This window comes from Nycticebus coucang, chromosome 6, assembly GCF_027406575.1.
Source record: "Nycticebus coucang isolate mNycCou1 chromosome 6, mNycCou1.pri, whole genome shotgun sequence".
In the NCBI taxonomy this organism is placed as follows: Eukaryota; Metazoa; Chordata; class Mammalia; order Primates; family Lorisidae; genus Nycticebus; species Nycticebus coucang.
Genome location: NC_069785.1, coordinates 50,648,347 through 50,669,280, shown reverse-complemented (window position 1 = coordinate 50,669,280; position 20,934 = coordinate 50,648,347). Strand labels below are relative to the sequence as shown.

The 20,934-nt window shown below is 38.0% G+C and overlaps 1 protein-coding gene across 1 annotated transcript in view; it reads left to right on the top strand.

Moving 5' to 3' along the window:
- The window catches only part of SHC4 (SHC adaptor protein 4), a 118,631-nt gene extending 98,892 nt beyond the window's left edge, over positions 1–19,739 (top strand). The window contains exons 10-12 of the mRNA XM_053594039.1: positions 488–670; positions 9,241–9,494; positions 19,019–19,739. Coding sequence (XP_053450014.1) covers positions 488–670; positions 9,241–9,494; positions 19,019–19,174 — 593 coding nt within the window. The 3' untranslated portion in view covers positions 19,175–19,739. The remainder of the gene's footprint in view (positions 1–487; positions 671–9,240; positions 9,495–19,018) is intronic.
- Positions 19,740–20,934: the final 1,195 nt, after the last annotated feature.

Here is a 20,934-nt window from a genome sequence, read left to right as displayed (position 1 = left end):
TTAAGAATTTTATTTATTTTATTCATTTATTTCTAAATGAATTTAATCCACAGAAAGTAAGACTTTTAAATTAATTGTTTTTTTGAAAAGGAGTTTAACAATAGATACTCAAATTGAATAGGATACATGTGTTTTCCTGATTTCCTGGCTACCGCTTTGAGCAGTGCTGGGTGTGGGTCCCTGCTGTTTGCTGAGATAATCAGTCCTTTTTCTTCCGTGGACATTTCGTCTTTTGGATGTTGCTGCTTGTCCTACCTACTGTTGAAGCAGTGGGTTAGCTGAAGGATGGGGCGCTCAATGAGATGGTGGCTTTCCCTCAGAGTGGTGATTATCTTGATTTTATAGGTAAAACCTGGAAGTCGATGTTCAGTTCTTATATAGAGTGAGCCTGCCTTTTAGCTACCTGTCAATTCTAATCTCCAACATTATTTGAGCCACTATTTACAAAGCAAAGACATGATGCTTTGATCACTACTAATCACTGCAGGTAATGCCCATGAGAGAGGGGTGCAGTCCCAGCGAGACGCCTCATCGATGAAGCATGCTGTGTGTCGAGCAGATCTCTTTGACGACCCCTGCTACATTAATACGCAGGCCCTTCAAAGTATCCTGGGCTCTGCTCGAAATCAAAGCTCTGCTCAGCCCCTGGGGAGCCCGTGGCACTACGGAAGTAAGTAGCAACTCAACTATAGTAGTTTATCAGGGCTGTTGTACCCTATCACCACGGACTGGGCATTTTACAACAACAGAAATTTATTGTCTCACAGTTCTGGAAGCCAGAAGTTCAAAATCAAGGTGTTGGCAGGGTTGGCTTCTTCTGGAAGATCTGGGGGAGAATTCATTCATACTTTTTCCTAACTTCCGGTGGCCGCTGGCAATTTTATTGTCCTTTGCAGACACGCCAGTGCAATCTCGGCTTCCGCTCTCGTGTCACCTTCCCCTGGGTCTCTGTGTCTCAAGTCTCCCTCTCCTTTCTCCTACAGGACGAGAGTCACCAGATTTAGGGTGAGAGATGATTAGATGAGATGAAATTCATCTCTTCTCAAGATCCTTAATTTAATTACATCTGCAAAGACCATTTTGCCAAATTAGGGCACATTCTCACATGCCAGAGATTAGGACATCAATTTGTCTTTTGGGGACCACTATTTAACTCACTACACTGTCTCTTGTCTTTAAAGAAGGCTGTTTTCTGGCCATTTTTAGGGCATGAGAAGTTTCCTTTCTTTACCTCAACCCCTCACTGTAGTTAATATAGATTAGAAATGTGAAGATGTTCAGGGTTTCAAGGTTTGGGCATATTGGTTTGGAAAAATCCTTTCAAGTACTTTAAATTTACTCCCAACTTTTGGTTTCTCTATGTGCTTTTGCTGAAGGAAGGGCTGACAAAGCTTGAAGATAATTTGCATGAGTAACAACAATGGCCACTATTTCTGCTCTGATGGCATTAATTTTATTCATTTGAAAACTCATTAATAAGTCATCTATAAAGTACTAAATAAGATGGTTCCTTTCCTTGTCCAGATACTGTGGGTAAAATACAGTAAGGCAAACATTTTTCTTTCTGTTGAATTGCTTCCAGGGGGAAACACATGAATAGAAACAAATAAATAAAAACAAAACAACGCCAAAGCCTATAATCAGCTGAAAAATAAATAAACAAAAAATGCTTTTCATAGCATGTTGAATCTTGTTGGGTTGAGAAACTGGCTTGGTGTCAAATCTGGTTTGCTCCCAAGATGGAGAGTCGGTCACTGAGAAAGACCTTTCACTGTCTCAGGAAGTTTCTACAGAACTTCCAAAGGCAACTTTCTAGCTAGTACAGCTATAATGGTGCGACGAAATTTAAAAGGAGATTTTGTTTAGCTTGGGTACCAGATTACCTTAACTCTCAAGATGAAGGAGCAAAGGTCCTCATTGTCAGCCAAGTGTCCCTTCTTTTTGCAGACTTTCTATGATCATTCTTGGCACCCAATTCAACCGAGTTGGGGTCTCTGGGAATAGACACTAAGATGGAGTTTGGCATGCAGTGTCTTTATGGGGACCAGTATCAGGAAGCAAGTGGGAGGAAGCAGGATGGTACAGAGAGGGAAGTGGGACTACAACACCGGCCTGACAAAGCCTCTGCCAATCCCACTTACAGCCTCTCCAGCCCTACTTATGTCTCTCTTTGGACGTGGGCCACCCTAGTGAGGACAAGCCCTAGGGAAACTGAGGCAGAGCCCAAAGGGTTGGTCAGCTGGAGGCCAACTGCTGACACATGGGGCAACTGGTTCTTCCTTAAAGGGGGATCTGGGCAGTGCGTCTCTGTGTCCCCCTGAGAGGGCATATTGGGCAATGGACAAGTGGGTATAATGTGAATTCAGGTTCAGCTGTTCAATGGATAATCCTACTCCACTGTTCAATGTGAACTATCCTGTGTGGGTAGGTAACATTAGTTATAGGGATGGCTTTTGGAAAAATCAAGTTTCTGGACCCAAGGTTTTAAAATTAACAATATAAGAGTATATACTTGATACCTTTCATTTCTCGAACTTTTCAGAGCCACAACATATTATTAGAAAACTTACTTCGTGGGTGGCCCAAATTAGGTAATCTCTGGCATTAAGTATTCCTTGATTTACAACTCCAGTTCCTTTATAATCAAGATTTTAAAGTTGAAAGTTTTTATGACTCAAGCAAAGAAACTTTACCTTTCACCATAGACAATTCAATAATACGAAGAGGTAAAATTAACACGTAACAAAATTCTTATCATTAGTTGAAAATAAATATTTCACCTGACTTTAGCCTTCTTTCTTCACCCTTTTTTTCATCTCCCTGCTTTGATGGAAACATGTTTAATAATTTTGGCCTCTGGTTCTCTCTCTCTCTCTATTTCCTACTAGGATTTAACGTACCATAACCTCCCTGGGCTTCTGCTGCCCCCTTGGGGTTAAGTTCAGCCTGTTATTTTTCCCTCTAAAAAAATAAAAAATTAAGTCCAACTCCAAAAGCATAAATAATGTTGATTTAAGAAAATGTAATGAAGAGTTGGAGTAAGGACAACTTTATACATACTTTTAAGATAAAATATCTTAAATGTACTCTTACCCTTTCACCCCTAATGATTCCTCCTATTTTCTTCCTTCCTCCCTCAGAAATCCTCTTTAGCCTCTTTAGGGATACTTAACCTCTCTTATCCAGATAAAACCTTGCTGATTAGCTCAGTATAACCAAACAAAACCATATCAAAGCAAATCCAGAGTTACTAACCTGCCGTCTGTCCAGCGTGCCCCTGGGGCTCCTCAGCTCATCCTGGCACACTGCCCACACAAGAAGCATTTGACACAGTCTTTATTCCCGTCCGAAGAAAATCATTGGTGCTGGCGCTATCTCGTTTTTTATTGATGTATTATTATAATACTTTTAGTCTTAGCTGCCATAACAAACTCCCCAAAATAGTTTAGTTTAAAAAAGAACCAGTTTGTTTCTTTTACTTAGTAGCTCAAAGATTGGTGGGACTGGACTGATAGGGCAGCTTTGCCATTCTCAACATCTCTCTTTCATCTTTGGTCCCATGTGGTTGCTTGGACTCTCACCAGCACATGTGTGATGTGGTAAAAGAGAAAGGTAAGAGAAGTGCATATTATACACACACATACATATATTTCTTTGAAGGATCTGACCCAGAAGTGACAGACATCATTTGCCACCTGCCGGTAGTGAAACTTAGACATGTGGCCGTACCTCACTGCAAGGGAGGATATAAAAGTTCTTATAGTTCATGGCCAGCTAAATGTTAGGAGCTCAAGAGTGCAGCGAAAGGAAGGCTTGATATTGGTAAACAAGCTAACTATTTCTATCATAGAACACCTTTCTGCCACTCAAATATTCATGAGCTCTTCTCTGTACATAGCACTCGTTTGCCCTCTCCCCAGGAGACACGGTCAATACGCCGTACAATTATAGTATCCCAGACAAGACAGCCATCCTTAGGATCTTCCAAGTTGTCTGCCACCCTCCACACACAAAATCAATAGTGGAAGAGGAAGAAAATAATTGCAATATAAACTCACTTGTGCAGAGGGAAAGAAGGAAACAGCAGGAGGCAGCAGTCAGTGGTCCGCAGTGATAACCAGGTCCTGAGAGGCAGTGATTGTGAAGCTCCCTGAGCTGGAAGGAGAGCAAATGGTTTCTTAGACCCTCGGTCAGCTTAATGAGAAGAATTTGCTATCTGTTGTCATCTATGGGCCCAGACTGTTTTCTGTGTGCACAGTTAAAGTAGCTGTTGGAGAATGTTCCCTTCTTGCAGAGTCACCATTTTTAGAGCTTATTTCCCCTTGATGTGAACATGAGAAGTTATGAGTTTGCTTCAAGGGACAAAGGCCATAGATAAGAAGGGACTGTGATTTCTTTGGCAATATGATTTTCTAAAAAAATTACTAGTATTTTACTTTATTCACTTAGTGTAAGTTCCACGTGAAATTTTCCACAATATATCTTTATCGTCCTTTTATTGCCAGAATGATCTGTAGTGATATCCCTTCTCTCTTTGCTTTATGGATAGTTTTCTCATTTTTACTTGATAAGCCCTCTATTAGGTTTATTGACTTTACTGATCTTTCCAAAGTACCCAGATTTAGGTTTAATTTCTCTCTCTCTCTCTCTCTTTAGTTTGTGTTGGGTAGAGATGGGGTCTCACTATGTTGCCCAGGCTGGTTTCAAACTCCTGGCTTCAAGTGATACTCCTGCCTTGATCTTCCAAATTGCTGGGATTATAGGCATGAGCCACCATACCTGGGCTATTGTTTTTTGTTTTCTATTTAATTTACTGCCATTTTTATCTTGATTATGTTTTCCTTCTACTTGCTTTGCATTAAATTTTCTCTTCTTTATCTTTATTTCCGTAACAAGATATTTATTTCACTTGACCTTTTTATGTGAATTAAGGGGTCTAACTTATCCACATAAGTCCATTTTCCAGATGCTATTGATTAAATTATCTCCTCTTTTTTCTAATACCACTCTCTATTAAACTAGGCTCCTCCTATATATGTGAATCTGCTTCTAGGATATTTATTATAGTTTTTCGACTGGGCCACTTGCCTATTTTAAACCAGTGTACTTTTACTGCATGCCAATTGCTATGCTTTTATAATATGTCTTACTAGACATTTAATTCTTCCTTCATAACAAATAATTTTTCTCTGGGTACTATCCTAACCTTTCACTTATGCTTAGCATTTTATGTTGACATCTTTCCTACCAACTTTTCAGATACTTTGCAGAAGTAAGCATATTTTTTCTTCTCAATAATGCAAAGAAATTCTTCATGGATTCTATACTTCAAAATTAGCTTACTTGTTAAAATTTAGTTGTAACCCTGAAATCAGTACTCATGGTGCTTTTGGTGGTCATTCACAGACATGCCCAGAGAAACAAAAAATTTGAGTACACACCCACTACATGTTCCTAGCGGAGGTCACACCTTCTTGTTTTAGCTCTCAGCTTTCATACTGTACACAAGTGTACTTTTGTGGTCTATTTAGTGCCACTTTTTTTTCCTGTTTGTTGGTGATTTCACTGGTTAAAGTGTCCCTCAAACAAATTGCCACAGTGCTCTCTAGTGTTTCTAAGTACAGGAAGTCTGAGGTGTGCCTTATGGAGAAAATACAGGGTGGCTGTAAAGTTCATGTGCAATTTAAAATAGTATGCAGTTTTTAATTGTATATGAACTTTATGGACACCCTGTATGTGTGTTAAACAAACATTGATTAGGCATGAGTTAGATTGTTATTAGCTGTGAGTTGTATTAGTGAATTAACAATATATACTAAACAAGATGTCTTTTTATTTTATTTTATTTTGTTTTGAGATACAGTCTCACTTTGTTGCCCCAGGCTAGAGTGCCCTGGCATCACAGGTCACAGCAACCTCAAACTTCTGGGCTCAAGCAATCTTCTTACCTCAGCGTCCCAAGTAGCTAGGACTACAGGTGCCTGCCACAATGCCCAGCTAATTTTTTTATTTTTAGTAGAGATGGGGGTTCTCGCTTTGTTCAAGCTGGTCTCAAACTCCTGAGCTCAGGCAATCCACCTGCCTCGGCCTCCCAGAATGCTAGCATTACAGGTGTGAGCCACCACACCCGGCCTAACAAGATGTCCTTAAGCAGAATCTCACATAAAACAAGGTTATAAGTTAACTGATTGATGAAAATGCTATGACCTGAGGCTTGTACGAACCTACCCCTCCATATTCCAAAGGGGCAAAAGTTCAGTTTTCACTAATTCATTGTTGGTGGCAACTTTATGAAACATTAACTATTATGAATAAGAACTGACTGTACTAACAGTTCTCTTGAATAGGAGCTGGAGTCATTGCAACATGTTGTAGGGAGAAAAGGAGAGGATTCAGAAAACTGGGGCCTATTCCCAAAACCTGATGCTCTTCTCACAAGTTTACATAGTTCTGACTATACCCTTAGTTATGTGGCTATCTTGACATTTGTATACATATTATCCTATAGACAGGGTTTTTTTTAATTCAAAAATATACAAATGCTCATAGAAGAAATTCAGATAGGATAACTGAATTATGGCCTACACCAAGGACTTCATGGGCTGATCATGTATAAGTTATAAAACTCAAGAGTCAAGAGAATTTTTTATTTGTGAGATCCTTGTATAAAGATATGTAAACACTCCCTTCCATTAGTAAAGATGAAGGTTGATTTCTTTTTTTTTTTTTTTTTTGAGACAGAGTCTTACTATGTTGCCCTCAGTAGAATGCTGTGGCATCATAGCCCACAGCAACCTCAAATGCTTGGGCTTAAGTGATTCTCTTGCCTCAGCCCCCCAAGTAGCTGGGACTACAGGTGCCCACTATAATGCCTGGCTATTTTTGTTGTTGTTGTAGCTGTCATTGTTGTTTAGCTGGCCCAGGCTGGGTTTGAACCTGCCAGCCCTGTGTATGTGGCTGGTGCTCTAACTGCTGAGCTACAGGCGCCAAGCCATGATTTCTATGTAAAAGAAGCTTTACATTTAAAAAGACAAAGACTAGTTTCCAGTGGTTATTTTCCTGGTACATTGCCATATTAAACATACAGTTTTGTTTTGTTTTTTATTGTTGGGGATTCATCGACAGTACAAGAAACCAGGTTACACTGATTGCATTTGTTAGGCAAAGTTCCTCTTGCAATCGTGTCTGGCCCCTAAAAGGTATGGTACACATCAAGGCCCCACCCACCTCCCTCCTTCTCTCTCTCTGCTCTTCCTTACTCCACCCCTCCCTCCTTCTTTCTCTCTCTACTCTCCACTTTCCCCACCCCTACTGTGTCCTTAATTGTCATTAAGTGTCCTCATATCAAAATTGAGTACATAGGATTCATGCTTCTCCATTCTTGTGATGCTTTACTAAGAATAATGTGTTCCACTTCCATCCAGGTTAATACAAAGGCTGTAAAGTCTCCATTTTTTTTTAATGGCTGAATAGTATTCCATGGTGTACATATACCACAGCTTGTTAATCCATTTCTGGGTTGGTGGGCATTTAGGCTGTTTCCACATTTTGGCGATTGTAAATTGAGCTGCAAAAAACAGTCTAGTGCAAGTGTCCTTATGATAAAAGGATTTTTTTCCTTCTGGGTAGATGCCCAGTAATGGGATTGCAGGATCAAATAAGAGGACTAGCTTGAGTGCTTTGAGGGTTCTCCATACTTCTTTCCCAAAAAGGTTGTATTAGTTTGCAGTCCCACCAGCAGTGTAAAAGTGTTCCCTTCTCTCCACATCCACACCAGCATCTGCAGTTTTGAGATTTTGTGATGTGGGCCATTCTCGCTGGGGTTAGATGGTATCTCAGGGTGGTTTTGATCTGCATTTCTCTAATAGATAGGGATGATTAAACATACAGTTTTACCTGGATTCATACATAAGAATTTCATGTTTTTACTTCTGGAGATGCTTTACATCAGCATTTCTCAACCTTTTTAATCTCATGGCACACTTGATCCGATAGTTAAACTTCCCTGGCACAGTTCAATTATGTTGATCAAGAAAAGAGTAAAAAAAAAGGATGTACTTACTGTGCTTTGAACTTCTTCTGAAAATAATTTAATTAATGATCTCTAAAAATTTTCACAGCATGCCCATGTGCCATGGCACACCAGTTGAAACTCACTGCTCTATATCACTCTGATAGCCTTGCTATATACTAGGGACCTTTGTGGGTACTACAGAAATAAAGTAGCTAGATTGGTTTTGAAAAGTAAGAGATTTTCACATCCAAAGCAAGAGACTTTGTGTTCAGTGATTAAGAACCTTGGCTTTGGAGTAAGATAGACCTCAGCTCGAATTCCAGATTTATAACATATTAGCAGTGTGTGTTTGAGTAAGCCACTTTACTTTTCTACAAATCCATTTCCTTGCCAGTCTAAAAGGTAGCCACCCATACAGTGTGGCCATAAAGTTCATGTGCAAATAGCATCACGTTACACCCAATACACGGGAGCTATACAATAATTTTTATAACTGTCAGTACCAACAGCACTATTTAGCACTAACTAGGTATATCTTCTCCTTCTCAGTGGACAACACTTCGGCAGAGCTTTGGGGAGCTGCCTGAATCTGTGCCTTCCTGTTGATTTGTCTTCTTTTACCTCATCTACTCTGTTTTGTCCAAGCAGGTGAATGACACAAACAACAGAGTGGTCATTTAATAGGAATGAGGAGGTTGAGCAAAGCTTTGAAATTTCTGGCAAGAAGTATGTCTAGAAGCACATTAGTAATTTGATATTTTTTTAAAAAGCAAAAAACCAAAACAACAGAAAGAGCTAAATGCTAAAAGTACAAACAGCCCAAAGTTACCATCGCTATTTTCAAAGAGTTTGGAAATGTAGGAGTTGTCTGTAATCCAGATACAGCATAAGCCTCTTTCTTTTTAACAAACAGCCCCTGGGACATAAAGAATCTCTCTCAGCAGTTATAAAAGCAGTTCTCATGGGTTGGTTACATTTCTCCTCTGAAAGAAAAACTCCTGCACCTGGGCAAAACTTTCTTGGTAACAGAAGCCAAAGGCAATGTTTAGATGTACCATTAAATTAGGGGATTTCTTAAAACAAAAACCTCATTTATTCCAGAAGCAGTATTATTTAAACAGTGTCTGGCACACAGTAGGACCTCAAGTGTTATTTGCTGGGTGAATGAATGAATGGATGGAAGAGAAGGTAACTTGGCACTGTCTCTCTTTATGTTCCAACTTCAGAGCCACCAGAAACAGTCCAGCCGGGTGCCACAGCCCAGACTGCCAGCTCACATTCTTTGCCACACATTGAGCAGCAGCTGCGGAATGAAGAGTGCTACCATGGCAAGCTGAGCAGGAAGGCAGCAGAGAGCCTCCTGGTAAAAGATGGGGACTTTTTGGTTCGAGAGAGTACAACATCCCCTGGCCAATTTGTGCTGAGTGGACTACAGGGAGGACAGGCCAAACATCTCCTCCTGGTGGATCCTGAAGGCAAGGTATCATTGACTTTTCATTATAGGTTTCACAGATTGTGGTTCTATTAAGGATCCTCTGAATAACATCCAAAACTTGGTATTATATGGTGTTCAAGGATAAGCATTTATTTTTTCTTGAATCTGCTTTTAGCATGTATTGTACATGCTAAATAGAAGCTGGTGAATGGGGTCATAGTGGGAGGCCACCCTGGAGTATCAAGAAGAAGAAAGCTTCTTTCTGCTCTTCTCAATTCAATTCAGTGAATTAAATGAATACCAACTACATGGAAGTATAGGGATTTACACTTGACTATTGAACAGTATTAGATGCATAATACTTACTCTCAGAGTGCTTATAATTTCATAAAACAGGTGCTTAAGGCTGGGCGCCTATAGCTCAAGTGGCTAAGGTGCCAGCCACATACTCCAGAGCTGGCAGGTTCGAATCCAGCCTGGGCCTGTTAAACAACAATGACAACTATAACCAAAAAATAACTGGGCAGGTGCCTGTAGTCCCAGCTACTTGGGAGGCTGAGGCAAGAATCACTTAAGCCCAGGAATTGGAGGTTGCTGTGAGCTGCGATGCCACAGCACTCTACCCAGGATGACAGCTTGAGGCTCTGTCTCAAAAACAAAAACAAAAACAAAAAACCCCAGGTGCTTAAATAATTATAATGTAAGGCTGAAGGAGAAAAGAACGATTAAACCAAAGCATATGGTGTTTTTCAGGATAGAGAGGTAATTTTGGTTGAGGTAAACTGAGAAAATCTATTGTAGGTTCTGACATGTAAGGTGAACCTTGATAGAAGGCAGAATTTCAAAAGGAGGATATTAGAAGTAGAGGAAAGGAACCACTGGAGCAGATAATAATGGAATGGTATTAAGTCTACAGAAGATTTTATGGCAGGGAAGAGGATGCCTGCAGGTAGAAAATGACCCTGGAAAGGTAGGTTAGAGCTATCATGTAAGGTGGAATATAGACCAAAATGTCTAATTTGCTGGACAGTGGAGAGACATTGGCAGTTTTGGAGAAGAAAGATGATGCAATTGAAGCCCATGTGAGTGGTAACATCAGTAAGGTGCCAAAATAGGAAACCCAAGCCTTCATTCCCCCACAGAAATACCAATTAACAACTATAGATGGACCAAAATCCATTTATGAGAATTACAGAATCCATTTAAGAAGTTATAGTTCCTTAGGTGAACATAAAACTGAGAACAGTTCTGTTGAATTGGGTAAGAAGAGAAATTTCACTGTACCTGCAACAGCCCCTTTTCCATTCAGCATAGCCTGGTGCCAGGACAGAATGCCCTATCTCATAACTTTTCCCATGAAGGGTGGGGAAAAGTAGGGAGGAGCATTGATCTATGTTTTGGATTTTCAGCGGGATACCTAGGGACTGGTTTTTATCTTGCCTCACATGGAGTACTGGTGGAACCAGCTTAGTTTGGATGCCTACGAGCCTTTGAGAAAAAGAAGAATACAAGGTAGCTTGCTGCAGCTGGCAATCAGGAGAAAAGTGCATAAATTGAAACTTCTCCCTAAGAAGGAGGGAGAGGAGTGCAGTGTGCACCTAGAATTTTGGATTTCTGGAGGGTTGCCTGATGGGCTGGTATCTGTCTTGGATGACTTTAGGAACTGATGGGAAACTGTTGTACCTTGGATGCTTGGTGGCCACTGAGAACAAAGGCGAGTGGGGTGACTTGCTCCTGTAGAACCAGAGAACTTGCAGTAACACAGAGGGAGCAAGAGATTACAAGCTCCTGAAAAATTAGCAAACATTTCTAACTGAAAAATTGAATACATAGATCCAAAGAAGTCACCTTTCCCAGAAAAGGTTTTATAGGTCCCCAGAATCTGTAGTTAGGCAGGCTGGTGAGGAACTTCCATTGTACAAAGCCAGTTCATAAGAAATGGGAGAGATGGTAGTTTTTCAAATGTATGCATTGAAACACAAAGTTATGAGACAAAAAGAGGCATGGAAACATAGTCCAAAGAAACAAAATAAATCCTCAGAAGCTGATCCTAAAGAAACAGAATTATATGTGTTATCTGACAAAGAATTCAAAATAGCCATCATAAAAAGTTCTATGAACTCCAGAATATAATCCATGAAAAAAATTGGAAAATCAAAGAGAAGGAAAATATAAAAAAGAACCAGACTCAAAATTTTGGAGCTGAAGAATCATTTAATTGAACAGAAAAGCTTACTAGAGGAGTTCAACAGTAAACATGATCAAGCAGAAGACCAAAATATCAGCAAACCCAAGCACCTTTAAATTATCCAGACAAAAGAATAAAAAGAAAAGTAAAGAAAGCATACAAGATTTGTAATGTACTGTCAGTCAGACTAGTACATGCATTAAAGGAGTTCAAAGAGAAGAGAGAGAAAAAAAGGGGTCAGACAACTTATTTAAAAAATAATGGCCCATGCCTATAGTTCCAGCTACAAGGGAGGCAGAGGAAGGAGAATTGCTTGAGCCCAAGATTTTGAGGTTGCTGTGAGCTATGATGCCACAGCACTCTACCAAGGGTGACAAAGTGAGACTCTGTCTCAATAAAAATAATAATAATTATGATGGCCCCAAACTTTCCAAATTGGGGGAGGAACTGGATTCAACAAGCCAGATGGACTCCAACTATGAGGAACTCAAAGAAATTAACACCAAGACATATTATAATCAAATTGTTGAAAGTCAAAGAGAATTTTGAAAGCAGTAGGAAGAGATTTGTCATGTACAAGACTATCAGCAGGTTTCTCATAACCCTCATTTGAATTTGATATATTCCAAATGCTGGAAGAAAGAATACTATGTCTAGTGAAACTATATCTTAGAAATTAAGGAGAAATGTAGGACTTTCTGAGATAAACAAAAACTAAGGAGTCTATTACCACTAGACCTGCCTTATAAGAAGTGTTAAAGGGCTCCTTTAAGTTGAAACAGAAGGACACTAAACAATAACATAGAAGGATATGAAAGTATAATGCTTACTAGTCAAGGTAAATATCTAGACAAATACATAGTTCTGTAATAGTGTCTTAACAGTGGTATGTAAATAAATTTTAATTCTAGTTATAGAGGTTAAAAGGCACAAGTATAAAAACTAACTATAATCATGCATCACTTAATGATGTGGATGTTCTGAGAAACATAGTGTTAGATGATTCCATCATTTTAGAATATACTTACACAAACCTACATAGTATAGCCTACTACATATCTAAGCCATAGCCTATTGCTCCTAGTCTGGAAGCTCATACAACATGTTACTATACTGAATACTGCAGGTAATTGTAAACCAGTGTTAAGATGTTAAGTATTCATGACTATAAACGTAGAAAAGGTACAGTAAAAATATGAAATAAAAGTTAAAAAATAGTACCCCTATCTAGGGTGCTTACCATGAATGGAGCTTGCAGGACTGGAAATTATTCTGAAGGAGTCAATGATTCTTCTGGAGTACTCATGAAGGACCTGTCTGTAGTTCTTCTTCAGGAGGTATCACTCTTTTTACAAATATGTCCCTGCTGGTTTGCTTGGTTTCTTTCTTTTTATGTTTATTATGTATTTACTTATAAGAGATAATGTATGATGACTCTTCTCTTTTAATGAAAAGCTTTCACTTGTCTTCTCTTCAGCTATACTTTCCTGTTCCAGTTCCAACAGCTCCCATGGTTAATTCCTTAGAACAACATTTCGAGGTGATAGGAATTTTTCAATTCTATTATAATTATATGCCATCACTGTTGTATATGTGGTCTTTTTTTGACCAAAACATCATTATACAGTGCATGGCTATAAAAATAGTTTAATGGATACATTACAGAAAAATGTAATTTCTGACATCAATAATATGAAGTATGAGGGAGGAGAAATAAAAATATAGAGTATTTGCATACAATTGAAGTTAAGTTGTTATCAGACTAAAATAGATTGTTATAACTATAAGGTATTTTATTTAAGCCTCATGGTAACCACAAAGAAAATGCTTGTAGAAGATACACCAAAAAATGACAAAGGAATCAAAGCATGTCACCAGGAAAAAATGAATTAAGTGCAAAGAGAGAGAGCAAGAAAGGAAAAGCAGGACAAAAAAGCTATAAGACAGAAAACAATTAAGAAAATGGTAATAGTAAGTCCTTCCCTATCAATGATTACTTTAAATGTAAATGAATTAAACTCTCCAGTCAAAATACAGAGTGGATAAATGGATGAAAAAATAAGATTTTATCCAGGCGTAGTGGCGTATATCTGACATCCCCGTTACTCAGGACACTGAGGCAAGAGAGTCATGAGAGCCCAGGAGTTCAAAGCTTCAGTGATCTATGACTTAGCCTCTGAACTCCAGCCTGGGTGATAGAGCAAGATCCCACTTACATTAAAAAAAAAAAAAAAAGAGCAACTACATGCTATCTACAAGAGACTCATTTTTGTTTTACGGACACATAGGTTGAAAGTGAAAGGAGAGAAAAATGCATTCCACACAAATAATAACCAAAAAAGGTTGGGGTGGAGAAAAAACTAAGCTGAAATTTAGCAGAAAGAAGGAAATAAGATCAGCACAAAAATAAGTGAAATCAGAAATAAGTGAAATAGAAAAATGGCACTAAGAATTATTTTTTGAGGAGATTAACAAAATTAACAAAACTTTAGGTAAGGTAACTAATGAAAGTAAGAGAGAAGATTCAAATAAATACAACTAGAAATGAAAGGGAAGACACCACTACAGATGTTACAAAATTAAAAGGATGAAAAAGACTACTATGAACAATTATATGCCAATAAATTGGATAACCTAGAATAAATGGATACATTTTAAAAAAACATATAACCTACCAGGGCTGAATCATGAAAAAATAGAAAATATGAACATGTCTATCACTAGTCGGGAGATTGAGTCAGTAATCAAAACCTACCAAAAAAGAAAAGCCCATGACCAAATGGTGGTCACTGGTGAATTCTACCAAATATTTAAAGAATTAGCACTAATGTTTCTCAAATTCTTTCAAAAAACTGAAGAGGAAGAAACACTTTTAAACTCATTTTATGAGGCCAGCATTGTCCTAATACCAAGCCAGGAAAAAACACTACAAGAAATGAAAACCAAATTCAGTAGTATATTAAAAGGATCATATATGTAGTATCATGACCAAGTAGGCTTTATCTCTGGGATGCAAGAATATCCAATTGTAAAAACCAATCAATGTAATATAACCTATTAATTGAATGAAAAATACAAATCACATGACCATCTCATAGATACAGGAAAAGCATTTGACAAAATTTACTTTTTTGAGAAACACTAAAAACAACTAGGAATAGAAGGAAATTTCCTGAATCTGTTATAATAAAGCCCATATATGAAAAGTCCATAGCTGACATCATACTCAATGGTGAAAAACTAGAAACTTTTCCTTAAAGATCAGAAACAGGACAAGGATTCCCACTCTCACCACTTTTAGTCAACATAATGCCAAAAGTAATGTCATAAGGCGAGAAAAAGAAAAACATATCCAAATTTGAAAGGAAGAAGTAAAATGATCTCTGTACATAATTTGATCTTATATGTAGAAAATACTAAAGGCTCCACAAAAAAACTTTCAGAACTAAGAAACAAATTCAATAAAATGACAGGAAATACAAAAACATAGAAAAATCAGTTGCATTTTTATATATCAACAATGAACTATCTGAAGAGATTAACAAAACAATTTTACTTGTACTAGCACCAAGATGAATAAAATATTTAGGAATAGACTTAACCAAGGAAGTGAAAGAATTGTACATCGAAAAATGCAACATGTTGATGAAAGAAATTAAAGAAGACACAGAAGAAATTAAAGAACACCAATCTTGTGTTCATAGATTGGAAGATTTAATATTGTTAAAATGTTCATGCTACCCATAGCAATCTAAAGATTCCATGTAATCTTATCAAATTCAGTGGCATTTTTTATAAACACAGAAACAACAATCCTAACATTTACATGGAATCACAGTGAACCCTGAATAGCCAAAACATTCTGGAGAAAGAACAAAGCAGGAGCCTCACACTTTCTGGTTCCAAAACATATTACACCTCACTTATTTTTTGTGGTATGACATTTAAAATTTACTTTTAGTTCTTTTGAGGTGATGGTTATTTTAATCAGTTTGATTTAAGCATTCCACATTGTATATCAAATCATCACATTGTACCCCCCCAAGTCAGTTAAGATTTTAATTAAAAGTTAATTAAAATATAAAATTAAAATAAAAAACATATTACAAAGCTATATTCGTCAAAACACTATCATACTGGCATAAAGACAGAGATAGACCAGTAGAACAGAATAGAGAGCACAGAAATAAACCCACTCATATACGGGCAAATGATCTTTAAGAAGGATGCCAGCACTGCACAATGGAGAAAGGATAGTCTTTTCAATTAAGGACATTAGGAAAACTGGATATCCACATGCAAAAGAATGAAGTTGGACCCCTTTCTTCCACTATACACAAAAATCAACTCAAATGTATTAAAGAATTAAACATAAAATCTGAAAATATAAACCTCCTAAAAGACAATGTTGGGGAAAACACTTCATCACGTTGACCTTGGCAATGATTTCTTAGAAAATGCCCCAAGACACAGGCAATGAAAGCAAAACTAGAGAGGTAGGACTACATTAAACTAAAAGCCTTCTGTATAGCAAAGGAAACAATCACAGAGGGAAAAGGCAAACTAATGAATGAGAGGAAACTATTTGCAAACGTATATCTGATATGGAGTTAATATGCAAAATATACAAGAAATTTGATAGCAAAACCCCTAGATAACCCAATTTAAAAATGGGCAAAGGACTTGAATAGACATCTCTTTAAAGAAAACATTCAAATAACCTACAGGTATATGAAAAGAGGCTTAACATCATTAATTACCAGGGAAATGCAAATCAAAACTACAGTGAGATATAAACTCATACCTGAGTTAAGATGGGGCCATTATAAAAAAAAAAAAAAGCACAGAAAATAACCGGTATTTGTAAGGATGGGGAGAAAGTAGAGCTCGAGTGTACCATTAGTAGGAATGTAAAGTTGTACAGGCTGTATGGAAACAGTTTGGAGGTCCCTCAAAAAATTAAAAATAAAACTACCATATGATCTAGTTACATCACTTCTGGGTAATTATCCAAAAGAATTGAAACCAGGATGTTGAAGAAATATTTGTGTATTTATTATAGCATTATTCACAACAGCTAAGAGGTGAAAACAAAGGTCCATCAAAGGATGAATAGGTAAAATATGGTGTTCACATAGACTGGAATACTACTTAACCATAAGAAAGGAAATCCTGTCATTTGAGGCTGTGTTTTCAGGGGAAAATGCAGCATCATGAAGAGCAAATAAATACTAGCATCATCTCACATATATATATGAGGTGTCTAAAGCAGACAAACTCAAGGAAGCAGAAAGTAGAAGGGTGTTTGCTAGGGAAGGGGGGAGGGGAAAATACAGAGTAGCTGTTAGATGGGTATAGACTTTCAGTCATGCAAGAGGAAGAAATTCTAGAGATTTGCTGTGCAGTATAGTACTTACAGTTAATAATACTCTTCTATACACTTAGAAATATGTTAAGAGAGTAGATCTCATGTGTTTTTTTTTTACCATACTGAAGAGTATTCTGTTTTTCTATGGGTTTTTCACAACCACAAACGTCTGCAGGGCTGGGACGATACTGTAAGTGAATAAGCTCAACGGGAGATGAAGTGGGCACATGGTACATTGGGCTCTGTTGGACTGGAAGGCATGTTTCCTGCATAAGAGGGGCAGTCACCACTCAGCTCCACCCAGTTGCTGCCAAGTGGGACAGAGGTCCAGTGAGGCCAGATTTGAGTCTCTCCAAAGAAGTCACAAAGCTAGAGTTTCATAGGAACTCTATTTTTAATTCAAAATACTTAGAATGATCTGCAGATAGCCACTCTATCCCCTAGCAAACTAAAACAGAATTTGTAATCTCTGTACTAGAAAGATTAATTTGATGTTTGTATGCAGCATCAGTAGAGAGAGGGGGAAGACCAGGGACAGAGAAAGTAATTAGGGATTTCTAGGTAAAAAGTAGTGAAAGCCTGAACCAGAATGCAGGCAGGAGAAGTAAAGAGGGTGAGTTGGAATTAAGAACAGGGACTGGCAGGATTGGTCTGATGGGGGAGGGATAAGATGGAGGAGATAAAAAACTTCTTCAAGGTTCGGAGCCATTTGAGAGTAAGTTGAAGCCACCGTGCCCTTTTCCTCTAAATCCTTGAATGTGTATTTCCTAAGGACAGAGATACAGTCCCACATAGCCACAGTATCATGATCAAAATCAGGACATTTAACATTGATATATGTTATGTGATTCATAGTCTGTATTCAAATTCTGTGAATTATTTCCATAAATACGTGTATATATGTTTTTAATATTGAAAACCAATATCTAGACACAACTCAATCCCTCGTAGAAGATCTAGCAGAATTACATCATAACAAGGTGCTGCCTTGCGTGCCTTTCCTCTGGGGATGATTCCCAGTCACTCAAAACGGGAGCATAGGTCTGAGCAGGTAGTGAGCTGGTGGAGCCATGATGGATAGCAATGTGTCTGCTGACTATGCATAGGGTAAGGACACAATAATACTAGGGAGGAAATTCCACAGGAGGAGGCGCAGAGTGGGAAAATTGTATTCCTTTGGTATGCAGCAGCAAGCTCCATGCAATGAATATTTGTGAATCAGCTACTGGAAGTCTGTGGGAAAAACATGAATGACTATTAGAAAGGTCTGAGAAGGCTTTTTGGAGGAGACTGGAGTGTTGAGCTTCCAAGAAGTAGTGCTTCTCTTGAAGGGCCTCCTTCCTACAGAGACAGAGTAACATAGAAGTGATCTGCTTAATGGAAGATAATTATAATCTTGCAATTCATACTTGTATATAAACCAGTTAAATATTTATAGAAATGGTGACATGATAGAGTATATCAAACAATAATATTGCAAAAAAGCTGGTTACAAATTTGGATTAAGTGACAAGGGCTTCCTATTTTCCTAACCTGTAGGGATAGTTGCTTTACAATGGTAATTAAGAATGAGAAAATCTGGCTCGGCACCTGTAGCTCAGTGGCTAGGGCACCAGCCACATACACCGGGGCTGGCAGTTGGAACCCGGCCCAGGACCTGCCAAACAACAAATGACAACTACTACAACAACAACAACAAAATAGCTGGGTGTTGTGGTGGGCTCCTGTAGTCCTAGCCACTTGGAAGACTGAGGCAAGAAAACCACTTAAGCCCAAGAGTTTGAGGTTGCTGTGAGCTGTGATGTCACAGCACTCTACTGAGGGCGACATAGTGAGACTCTGTCTAAAAAAAAAAGAATGAGAAAATCATTTACTGGGGGATACAGAGTTAAAAAGTAACTTTTCTATATTCACCAAAATATCTAGGGATATATCTAATCACACCCGTCAATGGTTTGTATCTTTCAGAAGAACTATTATTTAACCTAAATATATTTGTACTTCCTTTTCAAGGTGAGGACCAAGGATCATGTATTTGATAATGTTGGCCACCTTATCAGATACCATATGGATAATAGTTTGCCAATCATCTCTTCTGGAAGGGAAGTAAACCTTAAACAACCAGTGAGAAAAGATCATAATCTGGGACTTTTGCGTTCCAACAAATGACGATATTGAAGCACCATCACCCTGATATTTCAAGAAACTCCATTTTGTGTTAGGACACAAAGATAATTCAAATGTTCATTCCTTCTGGATAAAATACAGCACAAACTGTGAAGTGCATCTTTCTGAACACATCATGGACTAAATCCTTTATAAGACAAAGAACTAACAAAAACTGATCTGCAGAAATAAAAACCAGAGAATAGGAAGAGAATTGCTCCATCTGAAAAGAAACTATACATATGCACTGATGTCACTTTTTAAGGTCCTATGACAGCGATAACAAGCTAAAAGCACAACTAAAATTTCACATGCTAAAGACAACTTGAATGAACTGCGGGGGCAGTGGTATGTGCCTTTCAACTTGATAACTTGGGAACATTTTCATATTGGGGAGATTAATTCTATGTGTCCTCATGTTCTCTAACTACAGAACCATTTGCCAAAAAAAAAAAAAGTTCCTCTTGTTACAATAAATGAGAAGCAATTTGCTTGATATTGACTTAATTACATTTTTGTTCAGTAGCATTTTTCACTGCAATATTAAAATAAATATGACACTGGAGTCAGACTGTGTCTATGTCACTAGAATCAACTCGAAAGCCACTGAGAGCATTGATTGGTCTGCTTCACTGGTCTGTCCCGTTTGCTGGTTAAAGAGCTGGGGCCCAAATTCTCTGGCCTAGTCTTTCTCTATCTTTGCTGTTAGGACTGTTTGTGTTCAGTGTATGACAAACTCCAGAGGCCAAATCTACCAGTCATTTATGATTTTATCTTATTCTTTTCCTCTTACTGCTAAGAGAAAAGCTCATGAGTACTTTGATTTAAAGGATGGCAAATAAAATTGGTGTTCTTCACATTCAATATCAAAATTGGTTTCATTCTTAGTCAAAGTAAAGAATTAATGCGAAAATATAGAGAAGTTTCCCCTTGAGTGGCTGGCACTGAATCAAAGTTTCTCTCCTATATGTATCTTTAGCCCCTTTTCTAGATATGATCAGACAAAAGGCAGAAGGAGAAAAAATATTGAATGAAGCAGTTGGAAAGTTTGGCCACATGTAGACCAACTAATATCTGGATAGTGCAATTAAGCTAGACACTGTGCTGAAGCTCCTCAATCTGACCTTGAGCAAGTTGAAGACCCTCCCACTGTACCGGAGCTCATCAGTGTGACCTTGAGTGAGTCGAAGAACCTGTTGGGATTCCAGTTCCCATGTTTACAAAATGAGGGAACAGGGTTATGCGAATTCAGAGGTCCACTGCAGTCCTAACATAGTATGAATCTATAAAAAATAAGTTTTTCATCTATTAGGGATCTATATTGATAACTAGTTGGTATAGTTGAGGTAAAAAATTAAGTTTTTTCCTTGACAGAATGAATGACACAACTGAGATCAACATTTACATAGTCTGGACCCCAAAACTTTCACTCCAAACATTGATACTTTGGAATAATATACCTATATTATAGTTAATAATGGAAGAAGCAGATATGATTTGTTTTGAGTAGCAGAAAAGTGCTTCTTCATAGAGATATGGCCATTCTAGCCACCTATCTATATATGTATATAGAGAAAGAGAGGGAAAGAGAGAGAGACACACACAGATATCCTGAGTTATCTTGACAACTGCCTTAATTCCATTTCATTTTGGCTGCATTGATACAACTAATCTTTGTGACTATGATATAGTTGTTAAGTTTAAAATATGGGAAACTTCTGTTGGATAGACATCAACAGAAACCAAGCACTCTGAACTCTAAT